The sequence below is a fragment of the Bombus fervidus genome, chromosome 11 (genome assembly GCF_041682495.2).
Source record: "Bombus fervidus isolate BK054 chromosome 11, iyBomFerv1, whole genome shotgun sequence".
Lineage (NCBI taxonomy): Eukaryota > Metazoa > Arthropoda > Insecta > Hymenoptera > Apidae > Bombus > Bombus fervidus.
Window position 1 is genome coordinate 8,356,237 of NC_091527.1, and position 18,639 is coordinate 8,374,875.

At 30.3% G+C, this 18,639-nt stretch overlaps 7 protein-coding genes across 8 annotated transcripts; 3 read left to right on the top strand and 4 right to left on the bottom strand.

The window, feature by feature from the left end:
- Nucleotides 1–159: 159 nt before the first annotated feature.
- Nucleotides 160–6,439, bottom strand: Coq6 (ubiquinone biosynthesis protein COQ6, mitochondrial). The gene is made up of 8 exons (XM_072013131.1): nt 6,048–6,439; nt 5,749–5,939; nt 5,428–5,667; nt 1,329–1,436; nt 1,187–1,249; nt 799–1,109; nt 398–680; nt 160–314 (listed from the first exon to the last, which is right to left on the bottom strand). Exons 1-8 carry the CDS (start codon nt 6,268–6,270, stop codon nt 270–272), a joined length of 1,464 nt encoding a protein of 487 aa, XP_071869232.1. The 5' UTR covers nt 6,271–6,439; the 3' UTR covers nt 160–269.
- LOC139992323 (transient receptor potential channel pyrexia-like) lies at nt 1,675–5,642 on the top strand. Of its 2 annotated transcripts, XM_072013061.1 has the most exons (7): nt 1,675–2,361; nt 2,421–2,719; nt 2,787–2,972; nt 3,031–3,316; nt 3,387–3,764; nt 3,841–4,810; nt 4,889–5,642. In XM_072013061.1, the coding sequence occupies exons 1-7, from the start codon at nt 2,254–2,256 to the stop codon at nt 5,380–5,382; spliced, it is 2,721 nt and encodes a 906-aa protein (XP_071869162.1). In that variant the 5' UTR covers nt 1,675–2,253; the 3' UTR covers nt 5,383–5,642. The 2 variants fall into 2 exon arrangements, with proteins under 2 accessions (XP_071869162.1, XP_071869161.1); XM_072013060.1 differs by having other exon boundaries at nt 3,841–5,642.
- A 217-nt stretch (nt 6,440–6,656) lies between the features above and the next one.
- Nucleotides 6,657–11,092, top strand: LOC139992340 (protein FAM161A-like). The gene is made up of 9 exons (XM_072013099.1): nt 6,657–7,144; nt 7,445–8,001; nt 8,075–8,272; nt 8,352–8,516; nt 9,135–9,356; nt 9,421–9,684; nt 9,772–9,894; nt 10,013–10,157; nt 10,324–11,092. Exons 2-9 carry the CDS (start codon nt 7,448–7,450, stop codon nt 10,771–10,773), a joined length of 2,121 nt encoding a protein of 706 aa, XP_071869200.1. The 5' UTR covers nt 6,657–7,144; nt 7,445–7,447; the 3' UTR covers nt 10,774–11,092.
- Nucleotides 11,093–11,163: 71 nt separating this feature from the next.
- Nucleotides 11,164–13,518, bottom strand: LOC139992356 (serine protease ea). Its single transcript, XM_072013142.1, has 5 exons — nt 13,023–13,518; nt 12,367–12,542; nt 11,969–12,278; nt 11,625–11,896; nt 11,164–11,534 (listed from the first exon to the last, which is right to left on the bottom strand). Exons 1-5 carry the CDS (start codon nt 13,075–13,077, stop codon nt 11,187–11,189), a joined length of 1,161 nt encoding a protein of 386 aa, XP_071869243.1. The 5' UTR covers nt 13,078–13,518; the 3' UTR covers nt 11,164–11,186.
- A 488-nt stretch (nt 13,519–14,006) lies between these two features.
- On the bottom strand, nt 14,007–15,991 carry LOC139992354 (CLIP domain-containing serine protease HP8-like). Its single transcript, XM_072013135.1, has 3 exons — nt 15,774–15,991; nt 14,913–15,353; nt 14,007–14,830 (listed from the first exon to the last, which is right to left on the bottom strand). The coding sequence occupies exons 1-3, from the start codon at nt 15,829–15,831 to the stop codon at nt 14,118–14,120; spliced, it is 1,212 nt and encodes a 403-aa protein (XP_071869236.1). The 5' UTR covers nt 15,832–15,991; the 3' UTR covers nt 14,007–14,117.
- A 449-nt stretch (nt 15,992–16,440) lies between these two features.
- Nucleotides 16,441–17,305, top strand: LOC139992375 (uncharacterized). The gene is made up of 2 exons (XM_074111969.1): nt 16,441–16,772; nt 16,867–17,305. The coding sequence occupies exons 1-2, from the start codon at nt 16,686–16,688 to the stop codon at nt 17,140–17,142; spliced, it is 363 nt and encodes a 120-aa protein (XP_073968070.1). The 5' UTR covers nt 16,441–16,685; the 3' UTR covers nt 17,143–17,305.
- LOC139992363 (splicing regulator SDE2) lies at nt 16,956–18,613 on the bottom strand. Its single transcript, XM_072013150.1, has 2 exons — nt 18,382–18,613; nt 16,956–18,283 (listed from the first exon to the last, which is right to left on the bottom strand). Exons 1-2 carry the CDS (start codon nt 18,601–18,603, stop codon nt 17,726–17,728), a joined length of 780 nt encoding a protein of 259 aa, XP_071869251.1. The 5' UTR covers nt 18,604–18,613; the 3' UTR covers nt 16,956–17,725.
- Between the last annotated feature and the right edge of the window lie 26 nt (nt 18,614–18,639).

Below are 18,639 nucleotides of genomic sequence, written 5' to 3' on the forward strand. Positions count from 1 at the left end.
TTCATGTAATAAATATAATCAACCACAAAAAATATTGAAAATGTTATATATGAATATATATACATGTATGTATATACATATATGTGGACATATGTATTTCCAATTTGTAATATACTATACAAATTTTTAACATAAATGAAATATAAGATTATAATCCCATTAAACAAATTGTTTTATTTATATATTACATATAATTACTGTCAAAAGTTTGGTTACAAAAATAATAATACTATGTTACTATTAATAAATATTTACAGTGGTTGTTAGTATCATTGTTTCTTTATTTGTCCAGATGCATGTTCTATCAACGTTTTCTAAAACAGACAATGAAGTTTGATTTAATATAGAGTGTTATATTACATTTAATTTTGCTATTTTCAAATGTATTATGTTTCACCTTTATTACTGGGACAGCATTTGTCAATTGCAATCCCAAACTTCTAGCTAGTACAATAGGAGCTGCAGTTCCTTTGTATAATCGATGCAGTGCATCAATAGCAAGCATCATTGGAACATTGTATCGTTGTCTTAATGTTTCATATTTCCTTAAATACATTATGCTCCCTAAAGGAATTCCATTTATAACTGCTTCTGCAAGAAGTTGAACCAAGGCTGTTACATCTCCAAAACCTAAATTTACACCTTGACCAGCTAACGGATGAACTCTATGTGCTGCATCACTGAAATATTTTGTATCAAAATTATATATAATACATTAAATAATAATTATATGTATTAGAAGTATATTTAATTATATATATTAAAATGTATTTTAAATATACATAAACTTTTACTTGCCCTACTAAAACAGTTCCTGTTTGAACATAAGATACAGAATGACCAAATTGCAAAGGAAAAGCTGCACGAGATCCTTTTGAAATATCTGATACCGATGGTTGTAATTGTCTCACTACTCCAGTTTGTAAAGATAAACTTTCAAGTAATTGTTGAAGTGCTCGTAAACCACTTTCAACTATACCATCTTTTGGATAAATTTTCCATAAAGCATTGTTTACATTATCAACAAATTCTTCTTCTGAAACTTGCAAAAGTCTTTTTGCTTCATCTGTTGGTAATGACCATACAAGAGAACTAAGACAATGTGTTAACTATAAAACCCAGAAAGACAAGTTAGTGATGTTTTTTGATTGATTCTAACTACTTTATAAGAACAAAAAGTTATTACTGGAAGTAGTGCTATTGGTCCAGATGGTAAAAATCTTTGCCATGCAACAATATTTTCTGTGGACTGAAACAAAAATAAAATTAATACATAATTCAGAATATAATTAACTAGTATAGAAATTTTATGATAATATAACTTTTACCTCTGATAATTTAAGAGTAGCAACTATACCCATTTGATTATAATCCCATTTCACATATTGTGTACCCATTGTTTGTCGTACTAATGAGTTTACACCATCTGCTCCAACCTGAAGCATATATTATTGTCGTTTGATGTGAATGAAATATATTACAATAATATAGAATAACTAAATTATAGTTTGTGAAATTATATGGAGATAACACAAACATCATATCATAGGAAGGGGAAGTATATATAGAGAGGGAGCGAGAAACTGACAATATGTCTGGAAATAACTTCAGTTCTGTGCCGCATTTCAATAGGAATTCTAAATGTAATTTTAAAGTGTTTTATATTTAGTTTTCTAAAAAATTTCCTTCAATAAAATTATAATATTTTTGTACATTTTTATTTATTTATCACAAATTGTATATTTTTTATATGCATAATAGTTTTACATTAAATTAAAAATAAGTCCTGAAAACAGCTTAAGAAATGAAAAAACTGTTTAACTTGATCTGTTGATTTATATGTAATAAATGCAAAGTACAATCTTGTGTTCAAAGGATGATGTTATCTATTATATACAGAAATATATTCTGAAAGTGAAGTTATATGAAAATAAAAATTGTATATTCTACTTATATTAACAGATGAAATGTTTTAAAAGAATGAATCTAGTAATTTAGAACTTTATCTTGCTATACATATATGTTAAGAAGTAGTCAGAGCTAAATATATGCCAGTTCTGTTTTATAAACACCAAAGAACATGTGTGGTCCTGTTTCAAACCATACTGGCAACTGAAAATAGTTTTTAAGTGCTTGAAACTGAAGATATATAGCATAAATTTTGTATGTAGTAAAATTAGGGGCAAAAATATAATTAATGTTATAGCTATTTACTAAGTGTCAACTAAAAAGTAAAAAGATATTCAAAACAAAATGTCAACCTTAAACAAGAAACCATTACTAAATAAATTTTTGAACAATCATAATTTTCAAGAAGGATCGAATGTCATATCATTATCTTCTCCTGTTAATAATTATATAGTAAGTATGAATTGATAATACAAGTTTGGTTGCTATTTATTAAATGTCAATAATTCTAGGATGATTGTGAAGATATTTGGATGAATGACATGGAAGAAGGTAGTATAAGTTCTGAGTACAGTTCTGAGCCTGTTATATGTCATATAAAAGAGAGACAAATAACAAATCAACAACCATGGAATACAGAGGAAATTATTTTAGCTCTATCTGATCTTCCAGCAGGAAAGCATGCACTTTCTGTTATTCCTACTTTGCATGGAGATATTTTGGATAAAGTTTTACATGAATTTTTAAACATTGATGATAGCAAATTATCAGTGAATATTCAAAAAACTGCTACATCTCCATTTTCAACTGGGTATATTAATTATTAGTCACAATAATAAAAATTATAATAAATATAATTCAATCTCTGTTTAATATAGATGTATACAAAATACATTATTGAATATTGAAAATGAAGCAACTTTAAATACAACTGCTGTACAACTTTTCCTGAGATGGCCAAATACTTGTCTCCTAATTTCTTGTTATTTAGGTCATATAAATGTGGTCAAAGCTTTACTAAAAAGTAAAAATGCAAATATTTCAGCTAGAGATAGTGATGGCAGGTATGTAAAAGATAATAGAAAAGTCTAATTCGAAAATATGAATCCATTGATTTTATAGGACACCATTACATTTAGCTGCTTGTACAGCTTCATTAACAATTTTGGAAGAATTACTGCAACATGGAGCAAATCCATATGAATGGGATTTTGGTAAAAAATATACACCTTTGCATTATGCTGCTGCTACTGGAGACCTTGCTTGTGTTAAATGTTTAATAAAATCACAAGCAGATGTAAATGCTGGAATACATGGGAAGAGCCCTCTTTACTATGCTGTATTAAATAATGCAGCAGATTGTGTCAAAGCTTTATTAGAAGCAGGTGCCTCTCCTAACAATCCACAGGTTTTTACTCATGAATACTAAAATATTTCTAATTATTTATATCTAATATATAGATTTGACAATTAAATAGGTTTACACAGAAACACCATTGCATGTAGCAGCTGGTTTGGGTTCTGTTATGTGCACAAAACTATTGTTAACTTATGGAGCAGATGTAAGATTTCGGTTTGGTTCTATGAAATCTACTCCATTACATTTAGCAGCTGAAGAAGGTAGTGCTGAATGTACGAAGTTGCTATTAGATGCTGGGGCAGAATGCGAAGCAAAAAATGCAAGGGGACAAACACCAATGCACTTAGCAGTTTTGTCTCAATCTATGGAAACATTAGATGTGCTTCTGAATATTGGAGCAAAAGTTAACATTGAAGACAATGATGGCCGTACTCCATTACACGCTGCAGTTACAAAATCTGCTAGAGGAATCGAGTTGGTGAAAATTTTATTACAGGTTCATTTACTCTTTAAGAATACTACATAAAATATATGTAACTATCCATAACTACATAATTTCTTTATCATAATAGGCTGGTGCATTAGTCAACAAAGCAGACAAATTTGGTTATACGCCTTTACATATTGCAGCGTTAAATGAAAATTCACCAACAGTAATAATGTTACTATCAAAAGGAGCAGATCTCACTGCTAGAACAAAAGGTGGTATATCTGCATTAAGTTTTATTGTGCGCAGAACTCCAGATGTATTACCACGATTTATCTCACGCTTGGATCAAGCAATTTCTTTACATGATCATGAGTTAGGTGATGTTGATTGTGAATTAAGATTAGATTTTAGACCGTTAGTGTCAGGTGGCAGAGGAGAAACAAATTTGATGCTATGTTTGGTGGAATCTGGACAAAGACATATATTGAAACATCCTTTGTGTGAGAGTTTCCTTTATTTAAAATGGTTAAGAATTCGCAAATTTTTCTTATTAAGTTTGATATTCCATTCCATATTTGTTGCATTTTTTACGGCATATATTGTAGTCGAAAAATTCAGAGGGGTAGTTTTTTGGCCAGTACTAATATTTACTATCACAATAGCTGGTAAAGAATTTTTTCAAATGGCTCATGGTATATGCAGTTATATTAAAAGATGGGAAAATTGGCTTCAATGGAGTGTTGTATTACTATCAAGTGTTGTATTAAATATGCCAAAACATTGCCCTGGATGGCAATGTCATGGTTGGCAACATCATGTAGCTGCTGTGAGTATTTTATTAATTTGGATAGTATTAATGATGGTGGTTGGAAAATTTCCAATGTTTGGTCTTTATATCCAAATGTTTACTCAGGTATCAATTAACTTTTTTAAATTTCTTGGTGCTTACATATTTCTTATAATAGGGTTTTCTTTAGGTTTCAATGTATTACTTAAAAATGATTCATTTAAATATCCATTAATTGCTTTGTTGAAAAGTATTGTGATGATGTCTGGAGAATTAGAATTTGAAGATATATTCATTAGTACAGAAGCACCAATTGAATATTCTGGTACTGCGCACTTCATGTTTCTAAGTTTTGTCATTTTAGTGACAGTAATTTTGGCAAATTTAATGATGGGCCTTGCAGTGTCAGATATACAAGAATTAAGAAGATGTGCTGGATTGGATGGATTAGTACGCAGAGCAGAATTAGTAGCACACTTGGAACACATGTTATTTTCCAAATTTTTAGACCATGCACCAAATGCTATAATGAAAGCATGCAGACGGGGTGCACTTCTGTTACATCCACCTCATTATTGTGCAATTTATATTCGTCCTAATGACCCCCGTGAGAAACGTTTACCACAAGAATTAATAAAAGCTATCTATCGCTCAGTAATTGAAAGAAAACATAGGAATGTGAAAACAAAAGGGACATCTATATGTAATGCATATAGTATAGGAATGGATACTTCTAAATTAAATCGACTTTATAGTAGTACTTCCAGTGATAATAATCAACAATTGAATGAATTAGCTACAGAACTAAAAAGATGTTCTTTAAATATTGCTACACGTTTGGATAGGTTAACTAATAAAGTCGAAAGTATTGTACGAGAGAGTAATAACGCAGTATAATGTATAGTATTTAAACCATTTAAATTATGGGTATTATTTACTTACCAATAACTTAGCTTTATATCTTGTTCCATCTTCTAATTGTATTTCTGCAGTTTCTTCTGGTATTTTAGGTAATTTAATATTTTTAACTTTAGAGTTGTAAATTACGTTTACATTTTCTTTATTTATCAACTGTTTATTGACTGCATGTAATAATAGATCATTTTCAACTATATAAGCAATTTCTTCATTCAAGTAATCTTCATTAAATACTATCATAGCATCAGAGCACGCATCCCAAACCTACTACAAATTTCATATTTAATTACAATATTTGGAACATTACTTTAAAAATGTTGTTTGTTATTATCAATATTTCAATACCTGCATTTTTCGTACAGTACAATAACGTGTTGCTGCAATATGTTGCCAAGCTCCTATGCTTGAAAGTAAGGTACGTGTTTGTTGATTTAAAGCAACCACACGATTGGAATATTCTTCTTGAAATTTATATTCGAATTGTTTACCACTTTCCAACAAAAGAATCTTCTTACATTCAAGTTTCCTATTGTTTGCTATTGCAAGACATAAAGAAACATTCATCAAGTATGTTATTTATTAAATCTTTGGTAAACACTAACAATATTGTTATATATGATTTTAAAATAAGTAACAAAGCTAACCTATTGCACATGCAAGTGTGGTTCCAACCATACCACCTCCAGTAATAATAATATCATAGTTTTCATGATTTTGAGCAGAGATAGAATAATTTCTCGTCACTAGCATTGATCCATTAGGAATAAAATATTTATATCTTTTTAAAGCTGATGATAAAACATCACAATATGTTACCGTTTTCATAAAAGTCGCCATTTTCCTTTTATTTATATACTCTAAATACATATAATTTATAACGCAGAATGAAATTACTTTAAAATAAATCACATCAAAAATATATTAAATACAAATCTTTTTCAATTTTACTTAATCCAGAAAATTATTTTATTTATAGTTATTTTAATAGAATTATTTGAATTCTTTAATTATTATATGTGTTATTTTAATCAGTATCTCGGTATATAGTTTTATCCAGATCATTTAATACTTGTCATATTAACAAATTTTGTAGTTTTATTTTATTCAAATATGCATGTGAAAACGCTTCGTATCATTTTATGACAAATGATGGCATAACAAAACGTTTTAGTATTCATATATATTTTAGTAGTGATAATCTATTGTTTGATATTTAATAATAGTTACTTTTAAATGATAATTTTTTCTGATATAGTATAACGTTTGAAATGTATATGAATGAATTCTTTGAAATTCGTATAAAATGAAACTCGTATAATTCAGAATATGTGTGATTGTAATTTATATAATTGTAATTATTAATATATTCATACAGCAACTTGAATTATTTCTATAAACAATAAATTACTTATTTTTTCCAATTTAAATGTTAATACGTTTAATTTTATTAATTTCTAACTAATTATTGTAAAAAGATCTTTATTAGTGTAGCATTTTATTCACCATGGTGATGAATATAACGAGGTTATATTGATCTTCGTCAGGAGTTGTTATGTGAAGCGATTAGAACCTTATAAAGTAAAGATCCAGACTCAAATTTCAGGAAATTTAATAAATGTATTATATAATAAATACAAATTAATAATATATACAATTAAATTACAATTTTTTATTTCTGTTTTTTAAACCTATCTATAGTTTATAAATAAATATCGTTAATATTCCATAATAAAATTCAAAGGTAAGTATTAAGGTTTATTTATGTGTCTGTGTGTGTGTTTGTAGAAATGATTTATAATAATTTATCTTAAATATATATAATAATTTGTATTATAAGTTATATTAATTCATTCATTCAAATATTAAAATTAAAGTTAAATAATAAAATTAAACTTTTGAATACAACTAGTATACACTTAAAATATGTTTTGTTCAATGTTAGAAAAAGAAATTGATAAATAAGTAATCATATATCAAATAAAATTTATTAATTTTGACTGAAAACATATATATAATAGTACAAATTTATTTGATGCAATAGGCAATGACAGAGCACAGAGGTACATCTTTTTACAATTCTTGTATAAAAGTTCCAGTAGATCCTTACAGCGGGCAACCAATTCCTTCTTATGAACGCATTGGATCTAAAAAAGACAAAGAAGATAATAATCTTTATAATAAACATAAAATAAATCTTATGAAAGATGATCAACTTATTAGTGAATCTGGAACATCAAGTCCCACAGAAATTATGGACAACTATTTAGAATTTTTGGACAGTATACCAAACTATGATCAAGTTTATCATTTATCAAATGAGCAGTTTAAGCAAAAAGTTGATTACTTAAGGAGGAAACAAAAATTATTATTGAAAAATTTACAAAATTCACTGATCGATCATGGAAATGTAAATGTGCCTAAATTTTCTGTACCTAAATATAATAAAAAATTAAAGATTAAAAGTAAGAATGATATTAATGATTTAATATTAAATGGCAAAAAGTGTTACTTAGAAGAATCTCGAACTCCTAGTCCTTTACTTTTTCTTTCTAGTAAATTTAATGAACTCTCAGAAGAGCAGGATCTTTTGACAAATAGGTATATATAATTATGTAGAAGCAAATTTCTTGTATCTTATTAAGGCTGTAATTATTGATATTTCTAAATGTAGTAGAACATATGAAGGAAATGGAACGGTATGTAAGAAAAAGATATATTTGAATAATAAAAATTGGAGCACATGGAATAAATTAAGTAGCAATGATAATATTGAAAGTGATACAGACAGTATAGAAACAAGAAGTTTGCCTGCCAATATTGCAAAGGAATGGCACCCTACCGTACCTAAGCCATTTAGTTTTACTGTACGGTGAGGAACTATATTTTCTGTAACAACAAATTAAACATTTATTCACACGAAGTTAATAATATGCTACTATATGCTTTAGAGAAGAAGCAGGAAAGTATATGGCACATACTGGAATGGAGGAAAAAAAATGCAAAAATTTAAAAAGTAATAAGAAAAGTCCGCGTAGAAAACGACGTGTGAGACCAATTCCGTTAACGTCAAAAATTCCACTTTATGACAAATTATTAGCTGAAAAGGAAGAACGGTTTGTGTTTGTTTATATCTTTCATATATAATAATACTTTTCGTTTTTATCAATATACAAGATGGTCTACCTAATTTATCACTTGCAATATCTCACTTGTTTTCGATAATATTTAGAAACGTTTCAGGTATATAAGAGAGACATAATTTGATATGATTAGTTTTTTTTATAGGTGAATGCGTAGAGGACATATGAAGGTCATCGATGTTTTTTAAATGTAATCACATATTTTTTAATACATTAATCAATTCAATTGGACATTCGCTACAAAAAAGTATACATCTATGTATGTTGAAAAGTTCGTTCGTTTAGTTTAGGAGATATTTTAATGTTTATTTTGTAAAAACTGTTGTATGAGAAACAAGAAAAACAAATACAAAAGTACCACTTTACATTCTTCCTTGTCTTTCATTTCATTTAAAAAAAAAGGTTGATCTTCACATGATCTTTACACGCCTACGTAGAGAATAACTAATAACATTGGAATATGTCCCTCTTGAAGGCATTGAAATTTTATTTGAAATATTTTCCAATATAATTCATGGTATCGAATATATTTCGACTTCAATTCTATGTATAGTAATAAATCTATAGTTATCACGAGCATTTATCTTTTAGGAGTCGTATAATCCGTGAAGAAAGTGCGTTAAATTTAATGTCTCAGGTACGTCCTTTTAGGCTCGAATGTGATCGTCGAGCTTGGCGATTTTTAGCAAGATCTAGCCCAGAAATTCGTAGTAAAAGCGTTAACATGAATACGAAGTTTAAGGCTAAACCAGTACCAAAGAATCTTTTCAGCACAGAAATATACGACCGTATGCTTGAAGACGAATATTACAGGTCAATACAGTATATACAGTTCTCGTCCTATATTCGATTAACTAAAAAGCAGCACAATTTTCAGGCAGTTACAAAAACAGTTAAGAGCAGCGCAATTAATGAAGTCATCGTCTTTACCGCCGTCAATGGCTAGACGAGAACGCGTTAAGTCTGCGTGCACACGTTTACAGAACACAGTTAAAAATTGCAACGAAGACGTTAAGGATAAGAATGTTTCGAAATTGCCAGATAATAATCTAATGCCACTAGAAACACATAAACCAACGATGCCTATATTGCCAATACGAGGAAATAATTTAGCAGCAATTTTAAGATGTCAAGTATCACGGTATAATACATAATATAACAAATACATATGTGTCTTTGATTTATATTACAAGGGCAGAAAATGATTGCACTTGTATTTATATTATAGAGAAAAATTGGAACGTGAAATAAAGGAAAAAATGGAAGAAAGACGTCGAGAACAAACAGCAAAAATTAGACAATCTTTGATTGGACGTAATCCAGTATGGCGAGCTCTGAGATCTGCTGCGAGGTGCGATTTTTTAAAATAAATAGTTATTTGCTTGTTTTCTTCAGTCGGGTGTTGTGCAATAGTAAAGATTAGAAATTACTCTTCATATTGTTATGACTACATAAATTTCAATCGTAAGGCACGAGCACGAAAGAGATCTTAGTATTCGAACTTTACTCCGTCGCGATGAAGCGCGTGAACAAGAGGAACGTCATCGATTGCAGATGGAAATGATGCTGGATCGCGTAACACAAATACCAACACTTTTTGAACGTCATTCTCAGGTGCATAAAATTTATTTATTTTTTTTTTTTTTTTGGGAGGAGAGAGTTTAAGATAAACTACTGTTACTATTATTATTGCTAATAATAATAATAATAATAATAATAATAATAATAATAATAATAATAAATATCAAGGAAGCAATCACTTATGAGAATATTCTTGTAGAGTTATCAGTCGTTGACACAAGGACAACAGAATGTTAGTTGCTCAAAAATGTTGCGACAGAAGAAAAAGAAAAAGCAATATAGACAAGCATTGAATAATGTAAATTCGTACATAAATTACGAAAACATTTCTAGATCGGATTCCGGATCCTCAACTGGTTCGTCGCATACTTTCTTATCAGCGAGTCAGTCTTCAAATTCATCTAATACGTCTATATCGCAATCATCTGAAAAGTCCATAACTAAATCTCAAGTTTCACTTTCGAAAAGGAAAGGAGATCGTAGCCAATTGAAAGTCTCTATAAATGAAACCGCAGAGCTGATCGAAGATAGAAATAAAAGCGATAAATTATGTGATAACGAATGTTTAATCTCTAACGATGATCGCAATGAAAACGCGACACGGAGCAACAAATATAATACAGAGAGAAGGTTATCAGGTGTTCATTAAGCAATTTGACAACTATTAATTGGAATTAATTGTAATCAGATAGTGACTGAAAACCTTAAACTGATTACATACATATATAATATAAGAGGAACATGTACGGGAAACATACGTTCTTTTTCCTTATCTTTATATTTCCTTATGTATTTTACACTATATTTAAACAAAAAATAAAATCCATAAAAATTTATTTCAATGTTATTAGGAAACAAATTGAAACGGCACGAACTATACGATACAAATAATTAGACTTATGTACAATATTAATGTAATATTTATAGCAAAAAAAGAATTTATAAATAAAGCGCTTTGAAATTAACAATATCAGATTAATTTATTTATTCGATATTTAAAAAGTCTATAAATTCTTAATTTTAAAAATATTAGCAACAGTTTCAATATTATGTGTGCATATTTTATGCCCTAATAGTATCTAAAATCCAATCTAGGTAATACACAATCTTTGTATAAACTCCAGGGATTCCTGTCGTGCCACACATGCGAGGTCCAAAGCTGACAACTCCATATTGAATGAATTTTAAATTATGGCTATAATTTCCTGGAGCCTGAAGTGGGCCACCGCTATCTCCCGAACAAGAATCCATACCGCTTTTACCGCTCGCGCACATTTGCTTGTGCCAAATTCGTGCCTGTCTTTCATACACTTCTGCACATTTATTTGTGGCCATTAGTTGTAACTGAACCTGCAGCAAGTCCGGACTCTGTGGTCCACGTTCAGTTGCGCCCCAACCCGTTACTATTACCTATCGTAAAACATAAGAATCATCAGTATCTACGATTAGAAAAAAGAAAAGTGACATGGAAAGATGCTCGTGCTTTACTATCGTATTTACTTTTTTTCTAGTCAAAGTTGCAGCTGATCCGATTGGCAAACAAATAGGCCGCACATTTTGTGGTCTAAAATCAGCGTCCTGATTCAGTCGCAGCAAACCAATGTCATTTTGTAGTCTCGCTCTTGTATATCGTGGGTGAAAGTGCATACTTTCTATACCGATATCTTGATATCTTTCGGCGCAAACGATTTCGATACCGTCTTCGTCTTTGTCACAATCACGCTCGGTATTTAAATTATGCTCTCCTAGTCGTACTCCGATTAATGTAAAATCTAGGATATTGATTCCGAATAAAATATTGAACCAAATGAATTCATCAGTAATATATTTTACGATCGACTTACCGTTCGGTAGCGTTGTAACACAATGAGCAGCGGTGAGTACATATCGTTTATTGATTAACGATCCTCCGCATTTGAATTCTGGGATTTGTTTCCCAGTATTGTAGGCGAGCAATACCATCCATGGAAAATCAAATATACGTGTTTTGTTGCCACCAAAAATCTTTTCTTGCGATATTGGGCCGCACAAATTATGATCCAGTAATGGTAAATTCGGATGATTCGTGACGTCTGGGGGATCGGGAATAAACAACGGATTTTCTGTTGTAGTTGTGGTTGTTGTTGTGGTTGTGGATTCAGTTATCAACGAACGCTAAAATTGTAATATTTTGTCGTAACGCGTTTCATTTTATATGAGAAGAGCACAAATGTTGATCATAATGGTTACATAAAATGTTTACCTGTTCGCAACACACTTTGGGATCTTTATTTTCAAATCCGCATTGTAAACTGATCAAGTAATCATAAATATCCTTTGACGATGGTTTTTGTTGTTTAAGAATCTCTATAATTGGTTGACAACTGTGTATATTGATGCAAACACCAATTTTATTCAGTGGCGTGGTACATGTATCTTCTATAAAAAAAAAAAATCCGTTGTTTACAGAAGTGGATTGCTCGCATTAGGTTCAAAGTATAAGTAGTGTTATTAATACTACGAAAGAAGAAACGTCGCGTGTCGTTAGTATTCAGAGTAACGTTTCGTACGTGTATCTCTCTCCAGTTGTTGTATACGGTACACAACTGGTACGGATCACAATTACAAATAAAATGCAAGTTAGATATTACGCGCGTGATATGTTAGTAGAAGTTTGTTATACGTATATCAATCGAACAAAATTTTTACTTTTCAGCAATAACGCCTATATAAATTATTTCTTTTTTCGCAATAACCACTTAATATATTAATTTTCATTAAACAAAAATGTTAAAGAATAAGAGTAGTTTTGTATGGAGATAAATCTGTAACATGATTGTTAATCTGTTTGACAATAATTAGTAATCGTATGAGGATTATTGCTACATTGCGAGTAAGTATTTAGGAAATCCCACTTACGCGCACTGACTCCGCATAAAACCAAAATTCCGACTAAAAGTAAATGAATAATCATGTCGATTTCGAAACTATCGTCAAAGCTATTTTTTTCTTGAAACAAGTTTGAAGATTTATATTTTTTTAACTCGGGTAATATTCGGCTACAAATTCTTTCTCGATTCCTTTACTTGTTCCGCTTCTTCCAATTGAAAGCAAGAAACAACGATATTTAGAAAAATAATAAAGTTGTACTTGGAATCTTTCAAACCAACAATGAAGCGGACAAACCAGTTTCAAAAACTGTTTACTTTTATTACTTTTGTCGAGAATGGACTCGCGCGAAGAGTCTTCAGCGTACTAACTGCTGCCATCTGCTGAGTTCGATGAGCTTTCGACTGGAAAAAATACCTAGAGGGAAGGGGTTACAAGGAAAATGTTCTCGACTAATAGGATCGTTGTATTGAATCGACAGATATCTATTTGCTTTATTGACCTATTGATAATTTTATAATCAAGTAAAGCATTGAAATAAAAATTTTAAAATAATATTCTCTTCTTGCTGATGTTAAAATCACATATAAATATATATATATAAAATGTATTTCTGAGAATAAGTTTCGTCATTCTGACTTTGTGGGTTGGCTTATTAAGATAATTCAGGGATTTCCAATTCTAACATTGAACGTTTTACGTCATACAGGAGACGATAAGTTTCGCAGTAGACGAATCATGCCTTTGATAATTTCCGCATATTGTTTTGAAAATAACATGCACTTCATTTATTAAGGAAAAATATAAAAATAATTGTACACGTATATTTTGCATGATAGTTTGTATGACCTACAGGATCGATAACCTCTGAAACTACAGAATCGATAACCTCTAATAATAAAGTTATTAGTTATTGATGTAACGTAACTCTATCACTAGAGAACAAAAATAATTTTCTTTCATAAAATCAAGAATGTTATTTATGTCTTCTTTCATATTATTTAACAAATGGTATATATTATATATCTTTTAATTAACTTTCCTTTCATCGTTGCGCGTATGCATTTACAATTTTACACGTATAAAGATTAGATGAAGATTGGACGAATAATTTCAATATAGATATCAAGGTCTCATTTTGCTGAGTATCCAGGGTACAAAATCAATTACTCTAGTGTAAACGCCAGGCCATCCAGGCATACCGCAAGGTGATGGTCCAAAGGAAACAACACCAACAGCTGCCCATCTAGCGCTACCACTGCGATCTCGTTCTACAGCCATTAAAGATCCACCAGAATCTCCTCTACACGAATCTTTACCCTTTTGTCCACCGGCGCAAATTTGCCCGTAACCCAACGCCACTCCTACGTTTCCATAAGTCATCTGGCATTGTACTTCGTCGACTATAGGTAACGTAAGTTTTAGTTTTATGTTCGACGATGAGCCGTTCTCTGTTTTACCCCAGCCGGCGACAGATAACCTTTGTCCGAGAGAAGCATTTGGTGGCAGACAGATGGGTTTTATGTAATTGGTAAACGTAACATCACGGGACAGTCTTAGCAGAGCGATATCATATTTCTGATCTCTTGATCGTGGCCGATAATTCTCATGAGCAATTTGTTCTTCGACTTCAATCGACACGGTTTCGTCCGCGCAAATTTCGCTCTCTTCATCGTCCTTAATGCAATCAGGATTGGTATCAGTATTATATTCGCCTAAACGGACACTTTGCAGTCGCCATGTACTTGGTATATCTTTCCCTTTGACACAATGAGCTGCCGTTAGAACGTAACGCTTACTTATAAGGACTCCGCCACAAGCTGTATATATTCCATTTACTGAAAAATATAATTTTATGTTAATTATTTTCCATGTACGTTAACTACTTTTCGAGTATCCTATCTGTTTTTAACTTCTTACATGTAAGGTATTCCAAGAGTGTCATCCATGGATATTCGTCGAGTCCTGCGCGTTCTCCGCCGACGATCCTTTGAGTTAAATCTTTGCCGCATTCAGCAGGAAGCAAAGGATTGTTAAAAATATCGTATTGTAGATTTCCATTGTTGGTATTTTCATTGTTGGTATTTTGTTGCCCAGAATTCGGATATATTCTCGAGTTATCTTCAATACGAGATTCATTGCTCCGAGTTGGTGTATTGATATTTCCGTTTTGTATAGGGCAACATACTCGAGGGTTGTTCGGGCTATCGAAACCGCACTGTATTTGTCTTAATATATTTATTGTTTGTGGTGTAAGGGGTTGTGTTTGAAGAATATTCAGTATTTGTGGACATTGGCGTAATCCGATACACTGACCGGATACACCATAAAGTGACGCACAATTCGATTGTCCTTGAAATTCTAAAAAAGAAAGTTGTCTTCAATATATGTGAAGAAAATAATTATTATTAGTTTATGTTTGCAGTAGATTGATCATGAGAATATAAATTTGTCGTAAACTGGTGTTTCTGTATTTTATTCGTTATATTCGTTGAAATTAAAATACAGTGATGATTCGTTCCGTAACATTGTAATTTCATGCTATCCAAAGAAACACAACACATTGACCAATTATAAATAATCTGCAATGATTACTATTCTCTGACTATTATTCAATTTGTCATTATTGATTTTTAAATTTAACATTATAAAAACCGTCTTTAGAGCATATTGAAGAAATAAAAGCTTTAATAATTAAAAAAAAAAAAAAACTAATTCTAATCAATCAAATGTATGACTAATGTGTTACAAAATTATTTAAAAAGACAATTAATAACTTACGAGCGTCTGCAACAAGCATCATCGCTTGCAAAATGCCGAAAGCAAATAACTTAATCATTTTAACGCATAAAATGATAACAGTTGTTGAGAAAAACCAAAGTATTAGATTTCACGTACAGTTTTTGAATTATTGTGACTTTGATATGTACTTCACGCGCGATTCAGAAAGTGATATCCATCGCGTTCGAGTTGAAGATGCCAACTATATAGTAAATGGTATGTCTACAGCCATGGTCAACTGCTTCTCCCACTATTTTAATATCTATCGAGTATAATTATTTTTCCTCCTTTTTATTCCTTTACAAAACAATAACTTTCTCAGGCTTCAAATGATTAAAAATGTTTTTTGCGATTTCAATTATCAGTTTAATTTAAATTTTTAAACAGAAATTTTTTATGCTTAATCGGAAAGACATAAATAAATCATAAAAAATTTAATCAAATGTGGCTTTAGAGGGAGAGAGAGAGAGAGAGAGAGAGAGAGAGAGAGAGAGAGAGAGAGAGAGGTAGAGAGGAACACGTTTGTATTTAATTCTAAGCCGTTTATTAATTTGTATATTATGTACATTTATAGATATAAAATGGATGTATTTTAGTAACAATGTGTAAATCGTTATATACGTATAAGTGCACTTATGTGTATATATATATTTTATGTGCAATCGACATTATTACAACAGTATGTTTTTCCTTATGCAGCACTATAAATAGGAGCGAAAAGCAATACATATACCGAAGATTAAGATCTGAAATATATCTTTTATTTCTTATCCTTCTTTGATACGAGGAATCTTGTATTGAACAAAAGAATATCGGCTCCGATGTTCTTTAGTTTCGTTTGTACACAAAATTTTGAATCTTATATAACGATGTAATTAAATATATAAAATTTTGGAACGAAAAAGATTGAAAATGGCTGTGAAACATAATATTTGTACATTATCATTGCCTACGTTAACGGATACAGCGTCCATTAAGAAAGAAAAAGTTCGGAAAAATGTGAGATTTATTTACAAAACATCTAGTTTCTTATTTTTTAAATATATTTTAAACAGCTAAATGGAATAAATCGATAATAATTACATATTTTCAGCATATTTCCAACAAAAGGTGTAAATCTTATTATTACGTTTGCCTGGGTGCTCTGATGCATACAATAGATAAGCAAATTAAAGATAAATATACTGAAAATAATTATCTATATTTAATTGGATCAAGATACACAAAAGATCTTTATAAATGGCTACAACATTGCAAATACAATAAAGTACTTGTAAATGACTTTCTAAAGTCGCTTATTACATCAGTAGCTTTATTTGCAATAGGTGTAAAACTGACTAACGAATTAGTTGCATGGAGGATACTTTAATCTATAGTAAAGGAGTTTTAAAAAAACGTTAACAAAGTTATCCTATATCTATAAATTTGAAACATTAAGCTTATATTTGTACAATATAACATTTAAAATATGTGTATACGAATTAATTTTATTCCTATATTCCAGTCAATAAATAAGCCTTTCAGCAGCCAAATTGATTAACTCCACAATTTGTTAATTTCATCACCTAAATACATGATCTATTACGTATATAAGTACATGACAATTCAATTTATAAGAAACAATTGTTTTACTTCTATAAGTTCATTTATAAGAAGAATGACAGTACACGATGGTAAATTCTAATATCAACTTAAAGAGCAATATTTGTAATATCATGAGTATTTTTCCGATATATACAGAGTTTATCAATGTAGCCTCTGAACAGGTCATATAATTTAACGCTATAAGAATTACATTACTTTATCATATCGAACAAAAATATCAAATAATTTTAGCATACATGAGAAGTTCTATATAAATAATTTAAATCGCTTATTAATAAATTATAGTACTAAGAACGTATTTTAATTTATAAGCTCTTCAGCCATATTTAGTTTTCTTGCTTATGTTACTATTTATTATTTCTATTATCTTTTGCTTCAGAATCTTTACTACCTTCGTCATCTTCATCAGAACTATCTAATTCATCTGAATCAATATCAAGATCTAACAAAATTTTCTTTTTATTTGGTTTTAGTTCTGTGTCACATTTTCTTTTTATTCCAGAAGTAGCAACTTTGAAACCTTCTTCAACTGCATCTCCAACTCTTTCTGTAAGAACCGATCTTTCGCGTTCGTAAGATTGATCTTTAAATTCGTGTTTAGGTTCAGTGCAAAGTCTTTCTAATTTTTTCTTTTTACGTTCTGCTGCTTCTTCTTCTCGTTTTCCTTGTTTCTCGATCCAAGCTTTTAGTCTTTTTTCTTCGTTGATATCACGAAGTCTGCGTCCACTTAAATCTCTACAAGCTTCACGATTTGTAGTTTTTTCAATTTGCGCTCCAATTGCTCGTAGCATCGAACCAAATCCTCCTTTCCCGCCAAACAATCGCGGTACAATAGAAATATAACCATCATAGCAAGTGACATTTTCATCCACGAGTCTCCCATTATATATGATGTAAAAGTTTTCCTGCAACAAATTTTACTAATCATTATTAAAATTCCTTTTCGACGTTAAACAAATTATTTTAAGGTTAGATCAACTAATTATACTACACGTATACATACTGCTAATCCTTCGATTTGCTCATGTAGTTCATAAATCTTCAAAGGAGTATTGGTAGTAAGAATCTGTTTTATTCCAGAAGCGGTACTTAACTGAATATTTAACATATTTATTTTGTAACGCAATTTAAAATTGCTTATTGCTCTACTGAAACACTTACAATAGCTTTGTGTCAACTGAGTAATTTTTAATGAAAAATGGCGTACGTCAGTACCTATAACCATGAATTAGTAAGTAGTAATATAGGTAATACAACTCAC